This window comes from Electrona antarctica, assembly GCF_951216825.1.
Source record: "Electrona antarctica genome assembly, chromosome: 13".
NCBI classification, from domain to species: Eukaryota; Metazoa; Chordata; class Actinopteri; order Myctophiformes; family Myctophidae; genus Electrona; species Electrona antarctica.
The window spans coordinates 1458095-1484439 of NC_136794.1; the positions used below are offsets into that span (position 1 = coordinate 1458095).

General features: G+C 39.3%; 2 protein-coding genes across 4 annotated transcripts; both read left to right on the forward strand.

Moving 5' to 3' along the window:
* The first annotated feature begins 171 nt into the window (after window positions 1–171).
* On the forward strand, window positions 172–22376 carry LOC306935083 (serine/threonine-protein kinase/endoribonuclease IRE1-like). 3 transcript variants are annotated; one of them, XR_013791351.1, is made up of 7 exons: window positions 172–625; window positions 737–900; window positions 990–1210; window positions 2409–2556; window positions 3238–3344; window positions 4438–4758; window positions 22286–22376. XR_013791351.1 is itself a non-coding variant. In XM_079517936.1 (7 exons), exons 1-7 carry the CDS (start codon window positions 325–327, stop codon window positions 5662–5664), a joined length of 1008 nt encoding a protein of 335 aa, XP_079374062.1. In that variant the 5' UTR covers window positions 172–324; the 3' UTR covers window positions 5665–5691. The 3 variants fall into 3 exon arrangements, 2 of the variants coding, with proteins under 2 accessions (XP_079374062.1, XP_079374061.1); XM_079517936.1 differs by lacking the exon at window positions 22286–22376 and adding an exon at window positions 5650–5691 and having other exon boundaries at window positions 4438–4489; XM_079517935.1 differs by lacking the exon at window positions 22286–22376 and having other exon boundaries at window positions 4438–4965.
* Window positions 13825–22379, forward strand: LOC306935085 (uncharacterized protein). The gene is made up of 7 exons (XM_079517938.1): window positions 13825–13893; window positions 13934–14096; window positions 17730–17893; window positions 17988–18208; window positions 18472–18619; window positions 19712–19818; window positions 21973–22379. Exons 2-7 carry the CDS (start codon window positions 14072–14074, stop codon window positions 22148–22150), a joined length of 843 nt encoding a protein of 280 aa, XP_079374064.1. The 5' UTR covers window positions 13825–13893; window positions 13934–14071; the 3' UTR covers window positions 22151–22379.
* Window positions 22380–26345: the final 3966 nt, after the last annotated feature.

Sequence of the window (26345 nt, forward strand, 5' to 3'; positions counted from 1 at the left end):
GTGTCACCAAAACCACAACCTATCCACCCCGTAGCCAGTGTGTCACCAAAACCACAACCTATCCACCCCGCCAGTGTGTCACCAAAACCACAACCTATCCACCACGTAGCCAGTGTGTCACCTAAACCACGGAAATGGCACCAAATCAGTAAAAGATGGAAGCAACAGTTAGAGAAGCTTGCAGACATAGATGAAAGTAAAGTGATCCAAGTTGGAAGTCTTGTGTTTGTGAAAGATAATGAATTCCGCATCGCAAAAGGAAGTGATGGAACCGAGGTATTCTTCGGGTTAAGAGATGACGGCACTGAAGTTGCAGTTAAGAGAATGTCCAAATCCAACTACGATGTGCTGAAGAATGAGGAAGGCTTTTTACGTCTTCCAAAGCTTGATCATCCTTCGATTGTACGATATGTCGACTTTTCAGAGGATGATAACTTTGGTTACCTTGCGCTTCAGTTATGTGAATACACACTGGAAGAATACATCAAATGTGACTTTCCTCAAGACGTCCTTAGTGATTTGAGGAGGGATCTTGCCAATCAGGTTCTCAATAGCTTAAGTGTTCTTCATTGTCAGAATCCTCAAATTCTCCACCGGGATATCAAGCCCCAGAATGTCTTGATTGGTAAGATACATAAGAAAGTAAGACCACACAGTATCAGAGACTGAAAAACATAAAACATATATTTTCCAACAATCTTAAAAACTAATATATATAACCAAATGTGTCTTGCAGATGTAAACAATAGGGCAAGATTAGCAGATTTTGGAATAAGCCGCCGGTTACCCAAAGGACAAACAACCCTACGAACAAGCAGTGCAGGAACGAAATGCTGGAAGGCAAAGGAGACTTTGAACGAAGACAGTGATATTGCATATAAAAGAAGCACCGACATCCAGGTTTCTAGATTATTTTGTCTGTGTGCGAAAAGTCTAATACATGACAACAGCAAACTTGTAATCTTACACATTTAAATGCTCCTTTTTAGGTGGCTGGGATGTTGATGTATTACATCCTCTCTGGAGGACACCATCCATTTGGCACCGGCTTTAGATGTGAGACCAACATCTACGATGGAATCTACAACCTGGATCACGTTCAGGATGTGGTTGCCAAGGATCTCATCGAGAGGATGATCCATGAAGACCCAAAGAAAAGACCTAAAGTGGAGGAATGCTTGGCTCATCCATACTTCTGGACAAACAAAAGGTACAAGAAATAAGTACATGTTTTCCATTACACATACAGTAGTACTCATCATCATCAGTTTTCGACCACGGTCGAGATCATAGATTTCACAATGCCATGCCAGACTTTCTGGTCCTTCATTGCCATCCCCAGTTCCTGCTTACTGATGCATGTGTCCCTAGCGATGACATCGGGGAACGACAGTTTTCTACCTCTGGTCTGCTTCGAGGCAGGACTCCAGAGAAGAAGGGAAGATATAACCTCATTGTCAGCTATAGCACTGGCCGGCAAACTGTGTTCTTCTGGATTAGTGAAGAAACACGGGGAAGGTTGCCGTATATTAGATTAGTCGATGGGTGGCTCTTCCAAGACAGAGTTTGCTTCATTAGAAGGCGGGTGTAAGTGCCATCCAACCGTTTCTCTAGTTTCTTTGAAAGTGTCCATGTCACGGAGCCATAGAGTAGAATCGGCTCAACGGTCGTCCTAAATATTTTTACTTTTAACATCTTACTAAGCTGGGATGACCAGATCTTATGCATGTCATTGCAGGCTGACCAGGTCATACCCTTCCTAGTTTAAAAGTCCTTTTGGGAAGAAGATATATATGAACCCAAATACTTGTAGTCATCAACCTGTTTCAGAGGAGTGCAGATCAGGTCAGGTCAGGTAGATCCTGCACCTGCTACTGGTAAACTGTAAGCCAGTACCACCTCTTTCAGTCGGACAGAGAAGGTTTGTTAGCTCTGGAAGCAACTACTGTACTCTAGTGCTTACAACACGAACAATAAGGCGAGGGTATAAATTCCAGGATAGTATCTGGCACCGGATAACCCACCTCACGGAGGGGGAAAGACCTTCTTTAATACTTGGTCCTATAAATCTTTCCAATGTGTATAGTTGTGGCGCCCACACACATTATCAGCTATTTGAAAAGATTATGGATTTTACAGTGAGTACTAGTACTACTACTAGTAGTAGTATAGTAGTAGTAATGTTATCTGTAGTTAATATCATGGCTTAGTGCAAATAGCAAATAGCCGATCTACAAGCTCACAACGGGTCACATTGTGACATGTTGGGAGCTTGTAGATCAGTTAATGTGGTTATTTATTCATTTTTTCTGCCAGTAATTTATCATTTTTTGATCCAACAGTAAGTTTTCTACCAACATGATGTTTTCATTTTTTGCACAATATTTTTGCATTGTAAATTATTCCAGGAGAATTGATTTCCTGCAAAAGGTTGCAAATGAGAAGGAAATCGACAAGCACTATGAAAACCCTGAGCGCCACAACGTCATGGCTGTGTGGAACCAGTGTGCTGAGGAGGGACTGTTCAGCACATGGAAACACACCATGAAACACAAGGTGACTAAATCATGTTCATAATATACACATATATGTCCATTAGACTAAATCATGTGTATAATATACACATATGACATATATGTCCATTACACTAAATCATCTGTATAATAATGATAGTAATGACCCTGCAAAAGACCCGGCCGTAACTTGCTCCTCCAAGCCAGCTAGCTCTCTTGGCACGGCTTGTTGCTTGCCTTGTCTACTGAGTTGGAGATCGGGGTTCGACTCCAGCTCAGGGTGCTAAATGTTACATTGACTACACACATATATGTCCATTAAACTAAATCATCTGTATAAAATACACATATATGTCCTTTACAATTTAGGCATTTATCAGACGCTCTTAATCCAGAGCGACATACATTAAGCAAGAACAAAAGACATGGTAATACAACCTATACATAAAAATAGTCATCAAGAATCATATGTAAGCTACAACAGTGGAATATCTATATAATTAAACTATTGCATATAGTGCTATGTCCACATGAAATGCTATCTAAGTTACATAAGTTTAGCCTTTGTGTGTATATAGGGGTGTAACGATACAGTAACTGTAAAATATACACATATATGTCCACATATATGTCCCTTAGACTAAATAACATAGGGTTCAGGTCTGTATGTGTGTGTATATTAGACAACAAGTCCGTTTCATGTTGAAGTTGTGTGTTTTTATAGTTGCCACAGGAGGTGTTTGAGGAGATGGACAACAGGAGGAAGAGGTTTCCCTACCATGATGATGTGTTTGGACTGCTGCGCTTCATACGCAATCTCCATCAGCATCAGTACGTTGAGTTTGATCACAACAAAACACATTCAAAACATTCTTAACCCAGTTAGACCTGAGGCCCATTCTAAAAACAACTTTAAATCCTGACCTAAAGTTTAATGAAAACATTCACATATTTATTGAACAATTACAAAAACAATTGTGTCATATACTGTAGGCCTACATAGCAACAGAAACCCAAAAATGGGTTCCCGTCTTGAAAGGTATAAGTTACAAAGTGGTTCTTTAGGTTTTTTTGATTGATTGAATCAGACATAACTGTAGAGTACAGAGTACAGTCAAACACTTATTCCAAAGGGGATATAGTACCAAAAAAAAGTCCTTGCGGTTTTGTTTCCATGTAGGCGCTATATGCAAAATCCATAGGCATGAAGAGAAGAAATAACAACAAAAATCTACATCATCAATAGCAACACAAAATCTATATAATAAAAATAATGAAATAAATAAATAAGTATGTACAGAGTGGGGGGAATAAAGGAAGCGGTGGTGATCACCTGTTTAAGGGGGAATGATCTGTCAAAGTTTATTTTCCATTTGATTTTCATTACCTAAAGTGTGATCACTTATCTGGGTGTGAGATCCAGTCAGACAGATCTGAGTGATCATTTATAATGCAGCAGTTACAGTAGACAGATGTCAGGGTGTCCATCATAACATGTAGTGTTCAGGGTGTCCATCATAACATGTAGTGTTCAGGGTGTTCATCATAACATGTAGTGTTCAGGGTGTCCATCATAGCATGTAGTGTTCAGGGTGTCCATCATAACATGTAGTGTTCAGGGTGTCCATCATAACATGTAGTGTTCAGGGTGTCCATCATAACATGTAGTGTTCAGGGTGTCCATCATAACATGTAGTGTTCAGGGTGTCCATCATAACATGTAGTGTTCAGGGTGTTCATCATAACATGTAGTGTTCAGGGTGTCCATCATAACATGTAGTGTTCAGGGTGTCCATCATAACATGTAGTGTTCAGGGTGTCCATCATAACATGTAGTGTTCAGGGTGTCCATCATAACATGTAGTGTTCAGGGTGTTCATCATAACATGTAGTGTTCAGTGGTCACTGCTGTGTGTGTTTACAGTGCTGAGGCTGCTGCTGACATTGACCTGATGGAGATGTTTCCTGCTCTCATCGTAAGTGTCTACAAGTTCACTCTGAACCAAGGCTGGAACACACGGATCACCCTGGAAGATTTCTATCCAGCAAAGTCCACAAATCACAGCTTGGACGACACCCTGGGCAAACTCTCCCTGTCGTAACTTAATGGGTTGCCCAAAAGGTAGATCGCGATCTACCAGTAGATCACAAAGGCTGTGCAGGTAGAACAAATGACATTCCCCCGAAATATATAAAAATCACAAAACTCCTCATCCCACTAAACCAGAATCAGAATAGGGTGGACGTGGTGTGTGTTTGCTAGGATGGAGCTTACTCACTTGCCTCCACACTTCCACGCAGACTATTCATGCTGTAAGTACTCTGCCTTGGGTCCAGCCCTCAATGTCTTCACATTATTGTACAGTTAATAAAACGCATTATTCAGTGTAACGCCAGCTCCGTTATTCAGGTATATTTCCGTCAGGTATATATATTTGTTTACATATTTTTAGCAATGGGATAGGCTAATCATTTTTTGGTGGGTAGATCTTGAAGAGCTGGACTGGTCATTTTAAAAGTAGATCTCAAGTCACAAAAGTGTGTGGGCACCTATGACATGATTGATTGAAAGCTGCTAAATTCATATATGATTGTTTACAGATGAAGAGATTGATTTCAGTTAATACAGTCTATTGATATTGATCTAATTTGTACAACATTGATTGACATTGCATTGAGACATGTATTTTCATATTGCCCCCAACCAAAGTGTTATAACTCAAGGAAAAAAGAAAAGAAAAAAGAAAACGGATGTTAAGAAAAGAGCAGGATTCTATTGTTGTTATTCAGAGATATAGACTAATAGCATACGAGAGAAAACGCATGGACGCCAAATGATGCCAAAACATAATTTCTGTACAATTGTGTGCCTTAATGAAATGTACAGCACTGAATTAAATAAAGAATGATATCAAATATAACTAACGTGTACATATGTCTCTCTGTCATTCAGAGCAGAATGATATGTGTACAGATATCTCTCTGTCATGCAGAGCAGTTTCATAAACTTTTCAAGTCGAGGCCCAAAGGAGAGATCAGACGTTTGTCGCTTCGTGCTACGTTGCGAGCTTGTAGATCAGCTATTTTCACTACCTTATAGCATATTTTGTATGGCTTTTTTGCCTTTATTTGATAGGGTACAGTAATGTGACGGGGGAGGACATGCGGGACAGGCCGACGAGCTTGGGACTCGAAACCGCGACACGCGATCAGGTTGGATTGTCGGCCTAGGTGCCTGGACCACTCAGCCACCCAGGCGTTTTCACTAGTTCTTGGGTTAGGTTAATTATACATTATTGCTTGTTCTAAAATGTATATATTTTATTACATTAAAAATTTATTTTGAATTTGAATGTAGGAAAAGAAGATGGGATTTTTACTGAAGTCGTGGCCCATATAAATGTGTCTCTGACCCACAAATGGGTCCCGACCCACTGTTTGGGAAACACTGTGTGTCATTATGCTTATACATTAAATATGAACGCTGTCTGGTGGAAACCTGCTACTGTATGTCCAACACATTTACTCTGATAGAAACCTGCTACTGTATGTCCAACACATTTACTCTGGTAGAAACCTGCTACTGTATGTCCAACACATTTACTCTGGTGGAAACCTGCTACTGTATGTCCAACACATTTACTCTGATAGAAACCTGCTACTGTATGTCCAACACATTTACTGATAGAAACCTGCTACTGTATGTCCAACACATTTACTGATAGAAACCTGCTACTGTATGTCCAACACATTTACTCTGATAGAAACCTGCTACTGTATGTCCAACACATTTACTCTGATAGAAACCTGCTACTGTATGTCCAACACATTTACTGATAGAAACCTGCTACTGTATGTCCAACACATTTACTGATAGAAACCTGCTACTGTATGTCCAACACATTTACTGATAGAAACCTGCTACCGTATGTCCAACACATTTACTGATAGAAACCTGCTACTGTATGTCCAACACATTTACTGATAGAAACCTGCTACTGTATGTCCAACACATTTACTGATAGAAACCTGCTACCGTATGTCCAACACATTTACTGATAGAAACCTGCTACTGTATGTCCAACACATTTACTCTGATAGAAACCTGCTACTGTATGTCCAACACATTTACTGGTAGAAACCTGCTACCGTATGTCCAACACATTTACTCTGATAGAAACCTGCTACTGTATGTCCAACACATTTACTGATAGAAACCTGCTACTGTATGTCCAACACATTTACTGATAGAAACCTGCTACTGTATGTCCAACACATTTACTGATAGAAACCTGCTACTGTATGAGTAGCATGATGAGTGTGTGGATGAGTGTGTGTGGCACAGACTGTGGCCAGGGCTGTGACAATGTCCAACACATTTACTCTGATAGAAACCTGCTATGTCCAATACATTTACTTTTTATAAATAGTGATCTATAGTGATCTACAAGATCACAGCCACTTGTGATGTACACGTCAGTGTACATCACAGAATTAAATACAGGACATAAAGTATTATTATTATATTTTATATCGCATTATATCACGTTTTGTGAGCTTGTACTATTTTCACTATGTGTGTGCGACACTAAGCTTGTGTTATCACACAAGTAGTGAAAATATCAGATACAGGTATACAAGCTGCTATGATTTTGTAGATCACCGACTAAAGTAGTAAAGTATTCACAAAGAAACATAACAAGTTTAAATGTAGAGACATGATGTTTCTGCCCGACAGCTACGATATATTAACACTTTGATTGCTACAGGATCTCGGCAGGCCTATTTTGATGTTGCTACCGTTTAACATTGCACAAAGGCCTTGTTCGGGGGCCCACAGCAAAATGTTCTCTTATAGCGAGAATCACACGCATACATCAAAAGAAAGCTGAACTTGTCCACTTCAATTCAAAAAATACATTTTGATTTTACCATGTTCCATTCTGGAGATATTGACCTTTTTGCAACACCTGCATTTGCCTGGAAGTGGTTATCTTGAACAGCGAGCAGAGTTATGGATGGTTTAAAGTCAGAGACATTGACAGGCAGATATACAATTGAACCCAATAAATATCCTATACATCCTATACACCGAATGAAAGCCCTGAATGTGTACTTTTACGTGGAAAACAGTATACATTGATCCCATCTACAGTTAGACAGTAATTGGTTATTGAATGCAGCTTGTGCCCACCAGATAACTTCAGAGAAGACATGGACGTGAACTCCTCAATATTCACAAAATAAGGCCTATAGCGACATATAAATACTATATACCGTATGAAACAGAAGACTCTCTGACTCTCTACAGTTGCGCGGTGCAACTGTAGAGAACAGTTGCACCGCTCACTTCACAGGGGTGTGATTTTTATTATTACAGTAGAAGTTTACAGACCAAACTGTAAATAAAAGGTTTACATGACTTTCTGTCTCAGTCCGTATATAGCGAGCTGTAGTGAATAAGTACAGAACAGTTGCAACGCTCACTTCACAGGGGTGTGATTTTTATTATTACAGTAGAAGTTTACAGACCAAACTGTAAATAAAAGGTTTACATGACTTTCTGCCTCAGTCCGTATATAGCGAGCTGTATTGAATAAGCAGAGAACAGAATATGGGACAGAGTTGCACCACTCACTTCACATGGGTGTGATTTTTATTATTACTACAGTAGAAGTTTTTTTCTTATGAAAGCAGAGAGTCTTCTGTTTCATATGGTATATAGTATTTATATGTCGCTATAGGCCTTATTTTGTGAATATTGAGTTCGGGTCCATGTCTTCTCTGCAGTTATATCTGGTGGGCGCAATGTGCATCCACCCAGTAACCAATTTATGACAAACTGTACATGGGTTCAATGTTTACTCTTTTCCTCGTAAAAGTACACATTCAGGGCTTTCATTCGGTGTATAGGATGTATAGCATATTTATTGTGTTTATTGTTATATCTGCCTGTCAATGTCTGACTATAAACCTTCATAACTCTGCTTTCTTTAGATGAGGATGATGATGATGATGATTGCCGCCTCGCCTAATCTATCTCACTGCTTTCATTGTTTTGATCGCAGTAACATTGGGGGGGGGGGGGGGGTCATGGGCACATTGGGCAGCAAAAGTCTTGATCCGTACGGCTATAAAAAGTCCCATTCCACCGTTCGGTTCAGAACTATAGTATAACGGTGAGACGCGTTGTCATCATCAGCTGATTTTGTTTTTCAAGCTAGTATAGGGGAACATGCCTGGGCATGCTAGCCTGGCACGGCCAGACTCATAGCGAGGGTTCACTGATGTTTCCTCCGGGGAAGAATCTTCAGTGAATCCCCGCTATGAGGCTGGCCAAGCCAGGCTATGGGCATGCAGCTTGGGGGCGATGGAGAAAAAAAAAAGCTTCACCCGGCTGTGATGTCGACAAGGAAAAAATGACTTCCACAGATCACAACACCACTGTTTAGGACGCGGAAAAGTTCGTTATACATTACACCCGGGTCGATTACGTCCCCGACGCGTTCATTGCGGTCTTATCACTACAATTATAATGAATAAAAAAGCGTTACAATCACACGTCCGAGCGATCTCCGATTATGACGGCTCTGCATGGCGATACGTGATCCACCAACGGAACACTGTCTGTTGTCGTGGCGGCCCCTCGATACTGTGGTTAGTTCGTAGTATTGTAGGCTCTGGGATCGTTTGGTCGCTACAGTATGAAGAAGGAAACATGCATCTGTCCATGTGTGTTGCAGACGTTATGCAATGGCGATCCGGTGCATATGTGTTTAGGCAGCGTTCCGTTCATCATGTTTTTTTCCGAGAGACAGAGGAGAGCCCCCATCTCGCAAGATCCTCCTCCTGGAGAAACAGGAGGGGAGGGGGGAATCGAGTATTATAGTGTTGGGTGAAATGTCCGAGGTGGAAAGCCTGGTGAGGCGAGGTTAGGTGAAATTTGATTCTTTTCACACACCGACTAGATCGGCATGGGCGCATCCATTTTACACTGGCTTCTACGCGTAAAGCGGCCCGCCCTCCTGTTTTCTTTTTTTTTTTTCTGATCACGTGAGCGGGACTAAGCAGCAATGACAGGGGGATGGTTCTTCATTGTCCGGGTGGGTAAAAAGATGAATGAAAGTATGCTATAAAAAAGTGATTAGAACGTATGGATACGTGGTTCGCACCGGACGTTTGATTAATTGATAACGTATTGATACGCGATTAGCGTTCGCTGTGTTAAGCATATTAAAAATATATTAAGCATATTAAAAAAATGATTACATTAAAAATATCAATCTGGTTTTGTTGTATTAAATCATGTGTATATATTTACTTTATATATAAATATTTCCATTGATATCTGTTCATAAATATTAGTCCAGACTGCAGCAAGACGTCAGTGTACATCACAGAATTAAATACAGGTATTATTATTTTATTTTATATCGCATCACGTTTTGTGAGCTTGTGGACAAATAATCAAGTAAAAGTACCTTCAAATTGTACTTGGTTTTGATTGATTACATTTTTTATCTCACAGTATGTAGAATGAAGGGTACATTTCATTTTATTTCACAGTATGTAGAATGGGTACATTTCATTATTTCACAGTATGTAGAATGGGTACATTTCATTATTTCACAGTATGTAGAATAGGTACATTTCATTATTTCACATATGTAGATACATGTGGGTACATTTCAAACGAAAGCACAAGTCAATACAAGAACTGCACTACTAAGATAGGGTCCTCCATTTTCAATTCATCAGAAAGTACAGTAGTTCAGTAAATGTACGTACTTAGTTACCTTCCACCAGTGATTATGAGTAAATATAAAGTCATAATAAAACATTGCAGATTGTCTATTTCCTCAGTTTGGCCTGTAGCGCCATCTGCTGGCTCACATGTCTACATGCTCAACATTATGTAGAAGGATTTGAACCGGGAAATCACCGATTATGTTCCAGTGGATGTTTTGTCTTCTATTCATAGTAAATAACATTAGATCATCTGAGCTTTATGCATTTTTATACTGAATAGAAAGTCACTTCAATCAGTCAGTATTATGTTGTTGGTTATTACGGAAACTATTCCATGTTTTAAGAACAATGTCCAATTTAATTACAATTTAACCATATAGCAGACACTTGCAAGTGATAAATAAGAATAAGTGAACATGAACTGTAGTCAAAAAACAAGGTAAATATAGTCACCTACTAGCGGTAAATAGAATGCAGTGAACAATATAGTGCCTCAAATAAACTATAGGATAGCAGCTAAACAAGTAACCTATAGTATTTATCTAACAACCTGATATCTAAGTACCTTTCTGTACATTTGTGGTCGAGAAACAAAAAAAACTAAACTTATGAAACAAAAACATGAGAACACGTGAGTTATCTGCATAGTAAACTAGCATCTGTTATTCTGTTGAAGGAAAAAAAATGATGTGCCAAAGCAGCATGGATACAAGGAGAGTTCCGTTATTTAGTAGAATTATTAAATCATATATTATTAGAATATCTGAGCTGTCTGCTACCCCCCACAGAGGCACAAATTTACACAACTTCAAAATCTCTGGACTTTCTAATCAAAATTGACCTATGACCTTTAATCTTTAACCCTGATAAAAGTAACTAAAATGCATGTAATACATATATTTGTGTGATCATTAGAATGTCTAGAACATGTATCATGTATTATTGTGAAAGATATCCACCAAATGTAAATTATTAATTTATTATTATTATTGTAATAATAATAATAATAATAATAAGATTTTCATTCAACTTTTTTTTTTTTTTTTAACATATTTTTTTAACATAAGTCATAGTAGTACAAAGTAGTAGTAAGGTTGAAATCTCTTTTTTGCAAGTATAAATTTATCCGGGTCTTACAGGGTTAAAACAAAGTATATACAGTGAAACAACAACCATTGTTGTTGAGCTTGTGAGTTTTTCCACTGGTGTTTAGATGTTGTGCAGACAAATACAGAGGAGTACACAGCAGGACACAGAAACATGACATAATGGAGGTCCAGTTTGTTGAGCAGTTGAAATGAATTAATGAACTAGTATCAGTTCTCTTATAATGAGAAAAAGAGGTTGTGCATCAGCAATGGTTTTCATTGGAGTGCTAAACCCAAGTCCAGTATACATAAAAAAGTAGGAATTAAATAAATCCATTAGAACATGTTCTGATGAAGGCTCATGGCCAAAACGCGTAAGCGCTCCTTTTTGGTGTGTGCCAATAAATACATGTCTGCCATTAATTTAATTTTTTGGATGTGCTACGTTTTGGGATTTTTTTTTAAATTACTACTTTTTGATGTTCAAAAATAATATTGCCAACAAAATGTATAATACACCACTATCATAATGGGTCCTACAACATCATTTAACCCAGATTTGGCTCAAACAAGGGTTTCAATTCGTTCTCGTGGTATACTGTATGCCATCAAAATGGGATACAGTATCAACGCCCTACCAACAGTCATAAAGAAGTGTGAGTCCCTACTGTCTTTCCAAACCGCTCTAAAAGAACAGGCACAGTGCTGCCATTCAGAACTGACCTCATGTAAACATAGTATTAGTATTGTGTATATTTGTCTATCTTTAATGCTTTTCGATGATCGGGTTGATAACATTATCAATGCAACCACAAAGACACACGATATAGAATGAACTATAGCCTACTAGATACTGTAAAAATAAGTAAAAATAAAACATTGTTATTGTTGCTGTCAGTCAGAAACCTTGTATCTCTGCATTTCAACGTTTAATGTGTTGTTTTGGTGTCAAATTAATGTCCTGTTTCATCATACTAGAGTGTCACACACACAATGAGTGAGATGTGATGTGTTGTGAGCTTGTAGATCAGCTATCAGCTTCACCAGTTTTGTTTGAATGTTTTTAAAATATTCCCCAAATTTGAGGTTCCTCTGAACAACACAGAACACCTAAAGAGGGCGCCAGATGTCTTTGCTTTGCTGCACATTTAGGCTGCAGGTAAAAATGGAAAATGGTGCATTTATATAAAGCGCTTTACATAGATTGTGAATTACATTCACACACGCACGCACGCACGCACGCACGCACGCACGCACGCACGCACGCACACACACACACACACACACACACACACACACACACACACACACACACACACACACACACACACATTTGAAATGTTTATTTATGTCCACATAATGAGAAGTACAGGAATACCTTGTACAGAGGACATAAACACTGCCAGTGCAGTTTGACAGTGGGAGAGCAGCCGTTACAACGTGCATGGACGGCAAAGCATCATTACATACAGTACAGCTGACATGTCGGACACAGGGCAGCAGACATAAATCATGGATAAAGGAAACAACGCCTCCTCTAAATTGAGCGGCTTCCAATAATGGCTGAAACTGAGCAGTACCTCGCTAACTGCTTGGCTCTCCTTTTGGAAAGGCCGGCCATTTGTAAGCCCCTCACAACCAACTTATGCACATGCCCTAGGCTGCCAAAGATAAAAAATAAAAGTTTACATCTGTAGCCTAGCTGTGAGATGGTCTGCACTAGCTGCTGATACTTCAGCACTTTGGTTAGAAAGGCTTCTTCCAGGCTATAGTCAAAGGTACAGCCGACCTCGAGAATGAACACCTCTCTATGGTTTTCATTTACAACAATGACAATTCAGCTAACACAATCAGGGGTGTTAGCTGAAATGTTAGAGAACACAGAATCATCATTACACGGGTTAAACATCCTCGGCTTCACAGTAGAATGCTTATAAAGCATGATGGCGGACCTGAAAATGGAAGAGATGTCTTTCGATATCAAATCCACTATTCTGTCATGGTCTGGCTGTTCTACCGGCCACTCTACCGCTGAGCCACTGCCACCCAGGTGCTGGACAACAATGCAAAGAACAATGACAAGTTAAAGTATCCACACAATTGTAGCTCAATAACAAATGAATTCACAATTCCAGTGTTTAGGTCTTCATCAGACATCATTTGTGGAACTGAAGACTATAAATCCGTAGCAGGATGTTGTTTTCTTTTAGCTTGTCTGGAGAGTGAGAGAAGAGAAGTAGAGAGACTGTTCAGTTCCAGCATGCTGTGTAGTGTGTGTGCAATGCTCAAACTATGTTCACATCTGGATGGTGTCACGTGTCAGGAAACATGACAGCCTCTGATTGGCCGCTTTCAACGCGCAAATGCATGCACGCACGCACGCACACACACACACACACACACACACACACACACACACACACACACACACACACACACACACACACACACACACACACACACAGTAAAGTCAAGTGAATTTCAGACTTTCTATTTCATGGGAATTCAAGCTTAGCTTACTCGATAGTGAAAGTTAGAAGAACGTAGTAGCCGAGAGAGAGAGAGAGAGAGAGAGAGAGAGAGAGAGAGAGAGAGAGAGAGAGAGAGAGAGAGAGAGAGAGAGAGAGAGGAAGTGGGAAGTCCTACTACTGTAAGTAACATTGTCTTCATGAGGTTGTGAGTCACCAGACAGAGGTTAATGCGGATTTGAAAGACAGTCGTATGGTCAAGATTATACCCAGAAACTGTAAGTTTAATTTACCACCTTATTCTTAAAGATGTAATTGTGACTTGTAAGTATTTGTTTATTATTAAAATGAAACCATATTTTTGTAAAAATGTCTATGTCGCAGATATGGTATGAGCCTATTTGTGAAATCATGTTTCCACTCGTCCTTACTTAACCCCTTCCTTCCTACCATCAGAACAACAACTGTATTTTTTGTACTGTATATCTCAAATGGTTTGAGTGACTATGACAGGTCTGATACATATTTTTAATTCAAGTACAACTTCAAAAGAACAGTAAGACGCCTGGGGGCGAGAAGCGACCACTGGCCATATATGGGGAGCGTGTCTTGAGTGTACAGGGTTTGATGAGGTCAGATCAACTTAGGAATGTCAGAACCGGTCAGCTCCATATATGGAGATCTAAGGGTGGCAGTGTCTTGAGTGTACAGGGTTTGATGAGGGCCCAGGTAGGGCCGGGTCTTAATTTCCAGGCCTGTTGAGAACTCTAGTTTTTGTCAGCTGCCAACTTTGGGGCAGGCCTGTCTAGAGTTTAAATGGACAGGTATCAGTCAAAAGGGAGACATCGAAGAGGAAGGATGGATGGGGAAGGATCAACATATGGAATGTCAGAACAGGTTATGACATATATCCATATACTAATATTGATGACATCAGGGACCTCCATATATGGGCTTAATTGCGACAGCAGGTCGCATTTACTATATGATTTGATCCCTGATTTACTATCATCCCTGATGATGTCATAGTGATGTCACGAGACCTGGTCACAATATATGTGGGCTTTCCCCATGTACGGTGATTGTGGGGATTGTGAGTGAAGTGACGTGATGTGACAAATTGAGTTACAGAAATGTATGGGGATTGTGAGTGATGTGACAAAAAACACACGTTTCATAGTTAACTGCGACCTTCTGCCCTGAACCTTAACAATTACACACAGGGTGGAAATTTTTGTTTTCTTCATGTATCTATACTACAATGAAGAAATACTTAGTAAGAAAGTAATAAGTCATGTATTGACATTTTTATTCAAGCAAAATTACAGATGTATTGTCATCAAAATGTACTTAACATATCAAAAGTAAAAGTAGCCGAATCATTCTGCAGAATGTCTTTTTTAAAATAAAATAAATGTCAAACATCTTTCAAACATAGCCAATCTGCAAGCTCACAATGTGAACTCTATAAGTAACTCAGTAAATACATTTGCCTCTGATGTATTGAAGTAGATAGTGAAGTATTGAAACATATGGATACAGTATTCAAATGAAGTAAAAGTGCCTCAAAATGGTATTCAGTACTTGTACTTACTTTCTTTCAAGCAATGATTACACAACAACCTTACATTTCTAAAACTGAACCTTTCTTCAGTTAAATACATAATACATGTTTGAATAAATGTATTGAACACATTTTCTTTGTCAACCCACAGCTATTCTGAAGCAAATAAATGGATCTGGTAGCACAGAGCATGAATGAGCTCCGAGAGGTTCCACCAGGGACCACATCTGTCCCAACAGAAACACATCCCATAATACAGCTCATTATGAGTGGCGACCTCAAGAAGTTCAAGAAATCAATCCGAGGCAAAGACATCAATGTCCTTTACCCATGCAAAGAGCTCCGCTATCATATATGTCCTCTAAGTGCTGCTGTGGCATTTCACAAGGAAGACATTTTTACCTTCCTTCTGAAAGAGCGTGCAAACCCAGATCTGTTATCCACAAATAACTTGACACCTCTGCACCATGCCCCCTTTTACAAAACGCCACTTGAGTTTGTGCACAAACTGCTTAAAGCAGGAGCAAATCCAAATGTTATCGCAAATGGTCCCTGCGCTATGACACCAACTCAGGTTGCTGCCATCAGTAAGAGAGGTGATATTGTTAAAGTCCTAATCAAAGCTGGAGGAATTATACAACCAATCTCTGCTGAACATCCTGCTCATGGTATTTTCAATGTAAAAATATCTGACATGATGCATGAGCTTGCATTGAGCGACGGTGAATATTTTTCTAAAATAAAACCTTTTATAGATCTGGGCATTGCCGTGCAACAGAAAACACCAACAGAAGTTTTCAGCATTTTTGATCGTTACATGCTGGAGGAGGATCCTCAGACCCATCTGACCATGATTGACATGCTCTTTTCTGTCCAAGAAGATAAGACAAAAGACTGTTCTTCAAGAGAAGAGTATCGTCAGAGAACGATTAAGTGGTTGAAGGACAATGACAAGCTGAACTGCTATATTGAAAATGCAGACAAGCGGCTCCCAAAAATACACAATATAACCCTGCAGACTTTAGTTGTTAATAGTCTACATGCAATTTTCTGCACAATGAAAGAGATACCCAGTGAGTTATCACTGTCTATGATCCCCAAGGTGCTGAAACTCCTTTCCACAAGCGCTCAATTTCCACAAATACAGCCTTATGTTATGATGACAATATATGTGATTGCACAAAAAACTAAAGTCAAAGATGACTGGAATCAGGACCTCATGCATACATTGTGCACAACGATTGTTCCTTTTGTGAAGAAAGAGCACTCCTATGAGATGAGAGTGTATACATATGGCATACTGGCAAACCTGCTTCCATGTGAACATGCTAATGACATCTTTGCATCAGTGGGAATAGATCATGTGCCTGAGGAAATAATTGCATCTGTAGAAATGGGGATGGATAATAACCTGAAAGAAGAGCTAACAGAATTGCAAAAGTATCTGAAAAAAACAAGCTCAGCCTCAGAGTGTGATGTTTCCACAACTGCCAAAACAGAGCCTTTAGGATCCAAGAAGAAGAAGAAGAAGAAATTAGGAAAGCAAGAGGAGCAGAAAGATGAAGTTCATGTTGATGCAGATAAGCCAACAACTGTTCCTGTTGAGGAATCTGGTCTGACTGGAGGTTCACATGTACAACCTATCCACCCCGTAGCCAGTGTGTCACCAAAACCACAACCTATCCACCCCGTAGCCAGTGTGTCACCAAAACCACGGGAATGGCACCAAATCAGTCAAAGATGGAAGCAACAGTTAGAGAAGCTTGCAGACATAGATGAAAGCAAAGTGATCAAAGTTGGGAGTCTTGTGTTTGTGAAAGATGATGAATTCCGCATTGCAAAGGGAAGTGATGGAACTGAGGTATTCTTGGGGCTAAGAGATGACGGCACTGAAGTTGCAGTTAAGAGAATGTCCAAATCCAACTACCAAGTGCTGAAGAATGAGGAAGGCTTTTTACGTCTTCCAAAGCTTGATCATCCTTCGATTGTACGATATGTCGACTTTGCAGAGCATGAGGAGTGGGACTTTGGATACCTTGGTCTTCAGTTATGTGAATACACACTGGAAGAATACATCAATGAATCAAACAATCACTTTCCTGAAGAGAGCCGTAGTGAAATGAGGAGGGATCTTGCAAAGCAGGTTCTCAATAGCTTGAGTGTTCTTCATTGTCACAATCCTCAAATTCTCCACCGAGATATCAAGCCCCAGAATGTCTTGATTGGTAAGATATAGACGGAATTAAGAGCACACAGTTTCAGAGATTGAAACTACATACAATAACATGTAATTTCCATGAATCTTAATAATATCTTATTATATTGATCTGCTCAATTTGCCTTGCAGATGTAAACAATAGGGCAAGATTAGCAGATTTTGGAATAAGCCGCCGGTTACCCAAAGGACAAACAACCCTACGAACAAGCAGTGCAGGAACGAAATGCTGGAAGGCAAAGGAGACTTTGAACGAAGACAGTGAAATTGCATATAAAAGAAGCACTGACATCCAGGTTAGTGTGTGTGTGTGTGTGTGTGTGTGTGTGTGCGTGCAATAAATGAAAACGGAAAACATGTAATCTTACTCATTTTCATGCTCCTTTTTAGGTGGCTGGGATGTTGACGTATTACATCCTTTCTGGAGGACACCATCCATTTGGCACCGGCTTTAGATGTGAAGCCAACATTTACGATGGAATCTACAACCTGGATCACGTTCAGGATGTGGTTGCCAAGGATCTCATCGAGAGGATGATCCATAAAGACCCAAAGAAAAGACCTAAAATGGAGGAATGCTTGGCTCATCCCTATTTCTGGACAAACAAAACGTACAAGAAACAATTACATGTTTTCCATTACACTAGTAGTAGTAGTAGTAGTAATGTTATCTGTAGTTAATATCATGGCTTAGTGCAAAAAGCAAATAGCCGATCTACAAGCTCACAATGTTGGGAGCTTGTAGATCAGTTAATGTGGTTATTTATTTATTTTTTCTGCCAGTAATTTATAATTTTTTGATCCAACAGTAAGTTTTCTACCAACATGGTTTTCTTTTGTGCACAATATATCTTTGTTTTGTGAATTCTTCCAGGAGAATTGATTTCCTGCAAAAGGTTGCAAATGAGAAGGAAATCGACAAGCACTATGAAAACCCTGAGCACCACAACGTCTTGGCTGTGTGGAACCAGTGTGCTGAGGAGGGACTGTTCAGCACATGGAAACACACCATGAAACACAAGGTGACTAAATCATGTTTATAATATACACATATATGTCCATTACACTAAATCATCTGTATAAAATACACATATGTCCATTACAATTTAGGCATTTATCAGACGCTCTTAATCCAGAGCGATTTACATTAAGCAAGAACAAAAAACATGGTATCCTATACATAAAAAGTCATCAAGAATCATATGTAAGCAGAACAGTGGAATATCTATATAATTAAACTATGCATATATACTATATAGTGCTATGTCTACATAAAATGCTATCTAAGTTACATAAGTTTAGCCTTTGCATACGCCTGTACGGTCGTCGGGGCTAGGGCAAGTGCTACAGCAAGTGTCGCGGCAGGCTAAGATGGAGTCTGAAGAGGTGTGTTTTCAGACTAAATCATATGTATACTGTAGTCCATTAGACTAAATCATATGTATATGGGGTGTAACGATATAGTAACTGTGTATAATATACACATATATGTCCATTTGTCACGATGTGGTTCTGGAGGTGTAGGACTCAGGTGCAGAACGAACCAGGCACAGGCAGAGGAGTGAATATTCAAGTGGTTTTAATTCTCAAAAACACACTGTGAAATAACTTGGAACAACTAGGACATAACTAGGACTTGGAATAACTATGAATAAACTAGGGAAACACAAGGAACAGACCACATCATTCACGACGACGAACTGACAAGGAGCTGAAAACGCTGGGGCATATATATAGACAAGTCTACACACAGGTGAACAGAAACACACAATCAACACTGGGATAGGCTAACGGGCAACAGAACACAGGTGGCTATGGTTACACTGATACAGGGAGGTGAGACAAGGCAGGTGACAGCAAACAAGGCAGACAGGAAATCACAGAACACTACTACAAAATAAGGTATACAGAACACAAATACAAGTAATAAGTCCCAAAACACAGACAAAGTCCAAGGGCAGAGGAGTGTACCTAGGAGTGTACTAAATCATGTAGGGTTCAGGTGTGTCCATTAGACTGAATCATGTAGGGTTCAGGTGTGTATGTGTGTGTGTGTGTGTGTGTGTATATTAGACAACAAGTCCGTTTCATGTTGAAGTTGTGTGTTTTTCCAGTTGTCACATGAGGTGTTTGAGGAGATGATGAACAGGAGGAAGAGGAATCCCTACCATGATGATGTGGTTGGACTGCTGCGCTTCATACGCAATCTCCATCAGCACCAGTACGTTGAATTTGATCACAACAAAGTGGTGCAGCTAAAAATTCTCATAACCCATTTAGACCTGAGGCCGATTCTAAAAACATCTTCTTAATCCTGAAGTTTTCTGAAAACATTCAATTTTGTTTTCAATTACAAAAACAATTATGTCATGTAGGCCTACATACTGTAGCAACAGCAACCCAGAAATGGGTTCCCAATTGATTGAATTAGACATAACTGTAAAAACAGCACACAGAGTGCAGTCAAACACTTATTCCAAATAGGAAGTACAACAACAACAAAAGTCCTTGCGGTCTTGTTTCCATTTAGGTGCTATATGCAAAATCCATAGACATGACATGAAGAATAACAACACAAATCTATATCATCAATAACAAAACAGAAATCTATATCATTTCAGAAAAAAATAAAAAGTATAGTATGTACAGAGGGGGAAAAAAGTAAGCGGTGGTGATCTGTTTAAGGGGGAATGATCAGTCAAAGTCTATTTTCCATTTGTATTACCTACAGTGTGATCACTTCTCTGGGTGTGGACCCAGAGTGTTTTCACTCATTTATAAAGCAGCAGTTACAGTAGACACATGGCAGGGTTTTCATCATAACATTTAGTGTTCAGCCCTTTACCTAGAACACTAAACACAGGTGATTTTCACCCGGACAATTATATTATTGTAATTTTCATAATGTTGCTGATGTCTGAGGTGTCATGATTTGTTTCCCTGCCCACATCCCTGTTTTTTTTTCTTTTTTTTCTACAGGCAGGTGTTTGGGTAGATTTCACCCGAGTTTAGTCATAGACTGATAGAGAAAAATCCCATACACCCACAATGGACTTTTATTTTTTATACTTTTTTTCACTGGACATTTCTCACATTTCCCAGGAATGGGTGGACCAAAGGAGAAGTTCCCTGCTCCATTACATTTTTAAATACTACCCTTACCCACATTTTTTTCACCGATTTTGCCCCCCTATGATATTATTTTTTTGCGCCTAGAGGTGTGTTCAGTTGGCATGCTTTCCCCAGAGCAGGAGCACATCACTCTTCCATGGGCTATAGACCGTAAGGCTATGGAGCAATATAGAACTGGGCATAACGGGCAACGGATATGGGATCTCTTAAAGGCAATGGCGCATGGACCCGTGATTGATTTAATTATTGGAACGCCCAAACCACACCTATGCATACTATAACGGGTAATGGAGGTGTTTTGGGGATTTAGACAGGTAACCAAAATACCAACTTTAGTGGGGGAACACCCCTTCCCCACTGATAAATCCCCAAACAGTGTATTTAGAAAGATCGAACGAAAATGGAGCCCTAGCGTTTATAAAGCAGCAGGGTGTTCATCATAACATGTAGTGTTCAGGGTGTCCATCATAACATCATATGTAGTGTTCAGGGTGTCCATCATAACATGTAGTGTTCAGGGTGTCCATCATAACATGTAGTGTTCAGGGTGTCCATCATAACATGTAGTGTTCAGGGTGTCCATCATAACATGTAGTGTTCAGGGTGTCCATCATAACATGTAGTGTTCAGGGTGTCCATCATAACATGTAGTGTTCAGGGTGTCCATCATAACATGTAGTGTTCAGGGTGTCCATCATAACATGTAGTGTTCAGGGTGTCCATCATAACATGTAGTGTTCAGGGTGTCCATCATAACATGTAGTGCTCAGGGTGTCCATCATAACATGTAGTGTTCAGGGTGTTCATCATAACATGTAGTGTTCAGGGTATTCATCATAACATGTAGTGTTCAGGGTGTTCATCATAACATGTAGTGTTCAGGGTGTCCATCATAACATGTAGTGTTCAGGGTGTCCATCATAACATGTAGTGTTCAGGGTGTTCATCATAACATGTAGTGTTCAGGGTGTCCATCATAACATGTAGTGTTCAGGGTGTCCATCATAACATGTAGTGCTCAGGGTGTCCATCATAACATGTAGTGTTCAGGGTGTTCATCATAACATGTAGTGTTCAGGGTATTCATCATAACATGTAGTGTTCAGGGTGTTCATCATAACATGTAGTGTTCAGGGTGTCCATCATAACATGTAGTGTTCAGGGTGTTCATCATAACATGTAGTGTTCAGGGTGTCCATCATAACATGTAGTGTTCAGTGGTCACTGCTGTGTGTGTTTACAGTGCTGAGGCTGCTGCTGACATTGACCTGATGGAGATGTTTCCTGCTCTCATCGTAAGTGTCTACAAGTTCACTCTGAACCAAGGCTGGAACACACGGATCACCCTGGAAGATTTCTATCCAGCAAAGTCCACAAATCACAGCTTGGACGACACCCTGGGCAAACTCTCCCTGTTGTAACTTAATGGGTTGCCCAAAATGTAGATTGCAATCTACCAGTAGATCACAAAGGCTGTGCAGGTAGAACACATGACATTCCCTGAAATATAACAAAATCACAAAACTCCTCATCCCACTAAACCAGAATCAGAATAGGGTGGACGTGGTGTGTTTTTGCTAGGATGGAACTTACCAGCACTCCACTTGCCTCCACACTTCCACACAGACTATTCACAAGTACTCTTCCTTGGGTCTATAGGCTCATTATCCGGCCCTCAATGTCTTCACATTATTGTACAGTTAATAAAACACATTATTCAGTGTAACGCCAGCTCCGCTATTCAGGTATATTTCTCTCAGGTCATTTTTAGCAATGGGATACATATATATTTTTGGTGGGTAGATCTTGAAGAGCTGGACTGGTCATTTTAAAAGTAGATCTCAAGTCAAAAAAGTGTGCAGGGCACCCCTGGACATAATTTTATGACATGATTGATTGAAAGCTGCTAAATTCATATATGATTGTTTACAGATGAAGAGATTGATTTAATTTAATACAGTCTATTGATATTAATTAAATTTAATACAGTCTATTGATATTAATTTAATTTAACATAGATTGACATTGAATTGAGACTTTTATTTTTGTATTGCCCCCAACCAAAGGGTTATAACTCAAGAAACGTCATGTCCCACAATGCTTTGCGGCTAAAACCAGATGTTAGTAAAAGAGCAGCATTCTATTGTTGTTATTCAGAGATATTGACCAATAGCATACGAGAGAAAACGCATGGATGCCAAATGATGCCAAAACATAATTTCTGTACTATTTTATGCCTTAATTCCTCGATTCCATTTGTTGTCCATGATGGAATGTGTTGTTTTATAATCTATACAAGCAGCACATTTACTGTATGTAACACTGAATTAAATAAAGAATGATATAAAATATAACTAAAGTTGTGTACAGATATCTCTCTGTCATGCAGAGCAGAGTTTCACAAACTTTTCAGGTTGAGGCCCAAAGGAGAGATCAGACGTTTGTTCCGGGACCCCAACTAGTGAAAATAGCAGATCTACAAGCACGCAACACGGTGCTTCTCGCCGCGTTGCAAGCTTGTAGATCAGCTATTTTCACTGGTTCTTAGGATATTGTTTATGGCTTCTTTGCCTTTATTTGATAGGGTACAGTAACGTGACAGGAAAGGGGGAGAGAGATGAGGGGAGGACATGTGGCAAAGGCCGACTCAAACCCGCGTCACGCCGTCAGGCTGGATTGCCGGCCTAGGTGCCGGCCTAGGGTCTAGGAGCCGCGGCCCAGGCCTTTTCACTAGTTCTTAATTATACATTTATTGCTTGTTCTAAAACGTATATTTTATTACATTAAAACTTTATTTCGTATTTGAATTTAGGAAAAGAAGATGGGATTCGTGGCCCATAGAAATGTGTCTCTGACACACTGTTTGGGAAACACTGTGTGTCATTATGCTCTACATTAAATATGAACGTTGTCTGGTGGAAACCTGCTACTGTATGTCCAACACATTTACTGTGGTGGAAACCTGCTACTGTATGTCCAACACATTTACTCTGGTAGAAACCTGCTACTGTATGTCCAACACATTTACTCTGGTAGAAACCTGCTACTGTATGTCCAACACATTTACTGTGGTAGAAACCTGCTACTGTATGTCCAACACATTTACTCTGGTAGAAACCTGCTACTGTATGTCCAACACATTTACTCTGATAGAAACCTGCTATGTCCAAAACATTAACTATTTATAAATAGTGAAAATAGCAGATCTACAAGCTCACAGCCGCTTGTAGATCTGCTATTTCCCCTATGTATGTGTGACACTAAGCTTGTGTCATCACACAAGTAGTGAAAATATCAGATCTATTTCAAGTTATAAAATAAACTGGACTAAATCTGCACTAATGTACCTAAAAACTACTCCTAACTCTGTGCTTGACCATGAGATCCCGGTTGTAACCCAATTTAAATATCTGGGTATTGATATATTTCCTTCAATTGAAAAAATTGTGTCTGTAAACTACAATAGAACCATTAGGTCAATCATAGACGATCTCAATCGATGGTGTAATATACCTGTCTCCCTCTCCGGAAGAGTCTCTATTATCAAAATGAACATATTACCTCGAGTAAACTTCTGTAGTTCCATGATTCCTATTGCCCCACCTGTTGCTCATTGGGAAAATTTACATAGAGCAATCTCAAAATTTATATGGCGAGGCAAGCGAGCTCGGGTTAAACTTACTACCTTACAAAATGAGCGGCAATCTGGCGGTCTAGCTGTACCAAATTTTAAATTATATTTTCAAGCGTTATCACTTCGTCCTCTGTTGAGTTGGTTTAATTTAAATTCTGAGGCCCCCTGGCTTAATATTGAAAAACATATTGTGGCACCGATTCGTTTACAGGACATTGTCTTCACAGATATTTCACCAAAGCAGTGTAGATTGCGTTATGGTCCAATAATAGCGCATGCCATATCCTTATGGCGCAAATATGAAAAGTTACTTAAATGGGATACTAAGTGGCATGAACATACTCCCTTATTCCATAACCCTTTATTGCTTAGCGGAGGCCGTTGTTTTGTAGCTCAATCATGGTCCAATTGTGGCATTCATGTACTTGCCGATGTTATGGATGATAATGGTTTAAGATCATTCTCTGATCTGAAAGAGTCGTATAACTTACCAGGTACCTCCTTTTTTTTATATTTGCAGCTCCGTTCGGCTATGCGAGCCTATGGAGTTCCATGGACCAAACCAGCTACTCACCCTTTAGTTACTCTCTCTAAAAAAACTGCAGGTCTGTCCAAAGGTCAAGTTTCTATAATTTATAAAGATCTATCACAAAGAGGTACTTCGTTAATACCCGTTATCCAATCTTGGAGCACAGACTTGGGATTAGAACATCATCAATCTATCAATTGGACCAGAGTGTGGGGAAATATTATTATGGCATCACGAAACCCAAATCATCAGCAGATTCATTTCAATTTTGTCCATAAAACATATCTAACCCCCCAGAAAGCTTATAGAATGAGACGTGCTATTTCACCAAACTGTACACTCTGTTCTTTAAATACTACTGGTACCTTTATACATATGATGTGGGAATGCCCCACAGTCAAAAGTTTCTGGGAACAGATAACTCATTATCTATCTAAAGTATTACAAAAACATATTCCCTGTTGTCCTAAATTATTGCTCCTTAATGATGATTCTTTAACTTTAAGTATTGTTCAGAGACGATTCTGGCTGGCAGGAAGTACCGCTGCAAAAAAAATGTTGGCACTGCGATGGCAAGCTCCACATTCTCTGCCCTTTAATCAATGGAAACAGTTATTAACTGATGTTGTAACAATGGAGCTTTCTACAGCTAGATTGAATGGTGCAAATTATCAAACAATAGATAGCTGGAACCATATTCTCTATCAAGTTAGGACCTCTACTGTATAACTAGCATGACATATATAACTAATTATATCTGTATAATCCCTTATTTTTTTTTGGTCTTTGTTGACACTCTTGCTCGTATCTTTTTCTTTTCAGGCCTATGACGGGGTGGGATGGGAGGGATTAATTTATTGTTCTTTATTTACAATTTGTTTTGATATATGTTTATGTTGCATTTAATTGTTATCATTACTATATTTTTTCTTTTCTTTTTTTTTCTTTTTTTTTTGTCAACGGTGGTTGGTGCAGGGGTTTGGGGGTAGGATTTAAAAAAATGAGGCAAGGGGCAAGCCACTGATAATAATTTGAATTACACTTTGTGTGCACCTTTTTTGGTATGCCTGTACCTGTGCCTTTCATTCAAAAAATGAAATAAAAATATATCAAAAAAAAAAAAAATATATCAGATCTACAAGCTGCTGTGAGTTTGTAGATCACCGACTAAAGTAGAGCATTTATTCACAAAGCAATGGGTACATTTCATTATGTCACAGTATGTAGAATGGGTACATTTCATTATCTCACAGTATGTAGAATGGGTACATTTCATTATTTCACAGTATGTAGAATGGGTACATTTCATTATTTCACAGTATGTAGAATGGGTACATTTCATTATTTCACATTATGTAGAATGGGTACATTTCATTATCTCACAGTATGTAGAATGAGTACATTTCATTATTTCACAGTATGTAGAATGGGTACATTTCATTATTTCACAGTA

What these genes read in the sequence shown, in the direction of transcription:
- LOC306935085 (XM_079517938.1), top strand. Translation starts at nt 14,072, where the DNA reads ATGGTCAAGATTATACCCAGAAACT. An exon ending in CAAGATTATACCCAGAAACT is followed by an intron (nt 14,097 to 17,729) that starts GTAAGTTTAATT and finishes TTTGCCTTGCAG; the next exon opens with ATGTAAACAATAGGGCAAGA. An exon ending in AACACACCATGAAACACAAG is followed by an intron (nt 18,620 to 19,711) that starts GTGACTAAATCA and finishes GTGTTTTTCCAG; the next exon opens with TTGTCACATGAGGTGTTTGA.
- LOC306935083 (XM_079517935.1), top strand. Translation starts at nt 325, where the DNA reads ATGTCCAAATCCAACTACGATGTGCTGAAGAATGAGGAAGGCTTTTTA. An exon ending in GCCCCAGAATGTCTTGATTG is followed by an intron (nt 626 to 736) that starts GTAAGATACATA and finishes TGTGTCTTGCAG; the next exon opens with ATGTAAACAATAGGGCAAGA. An exon ending in AACACACCATGAAACACAAG is followed by an intron (nt 2,557 to 3,237) that starts GTGACTAAATCA and finishes GTGTTTTTATAG; the next exon opens with TTGCCACAGGAGGTGTTTGA.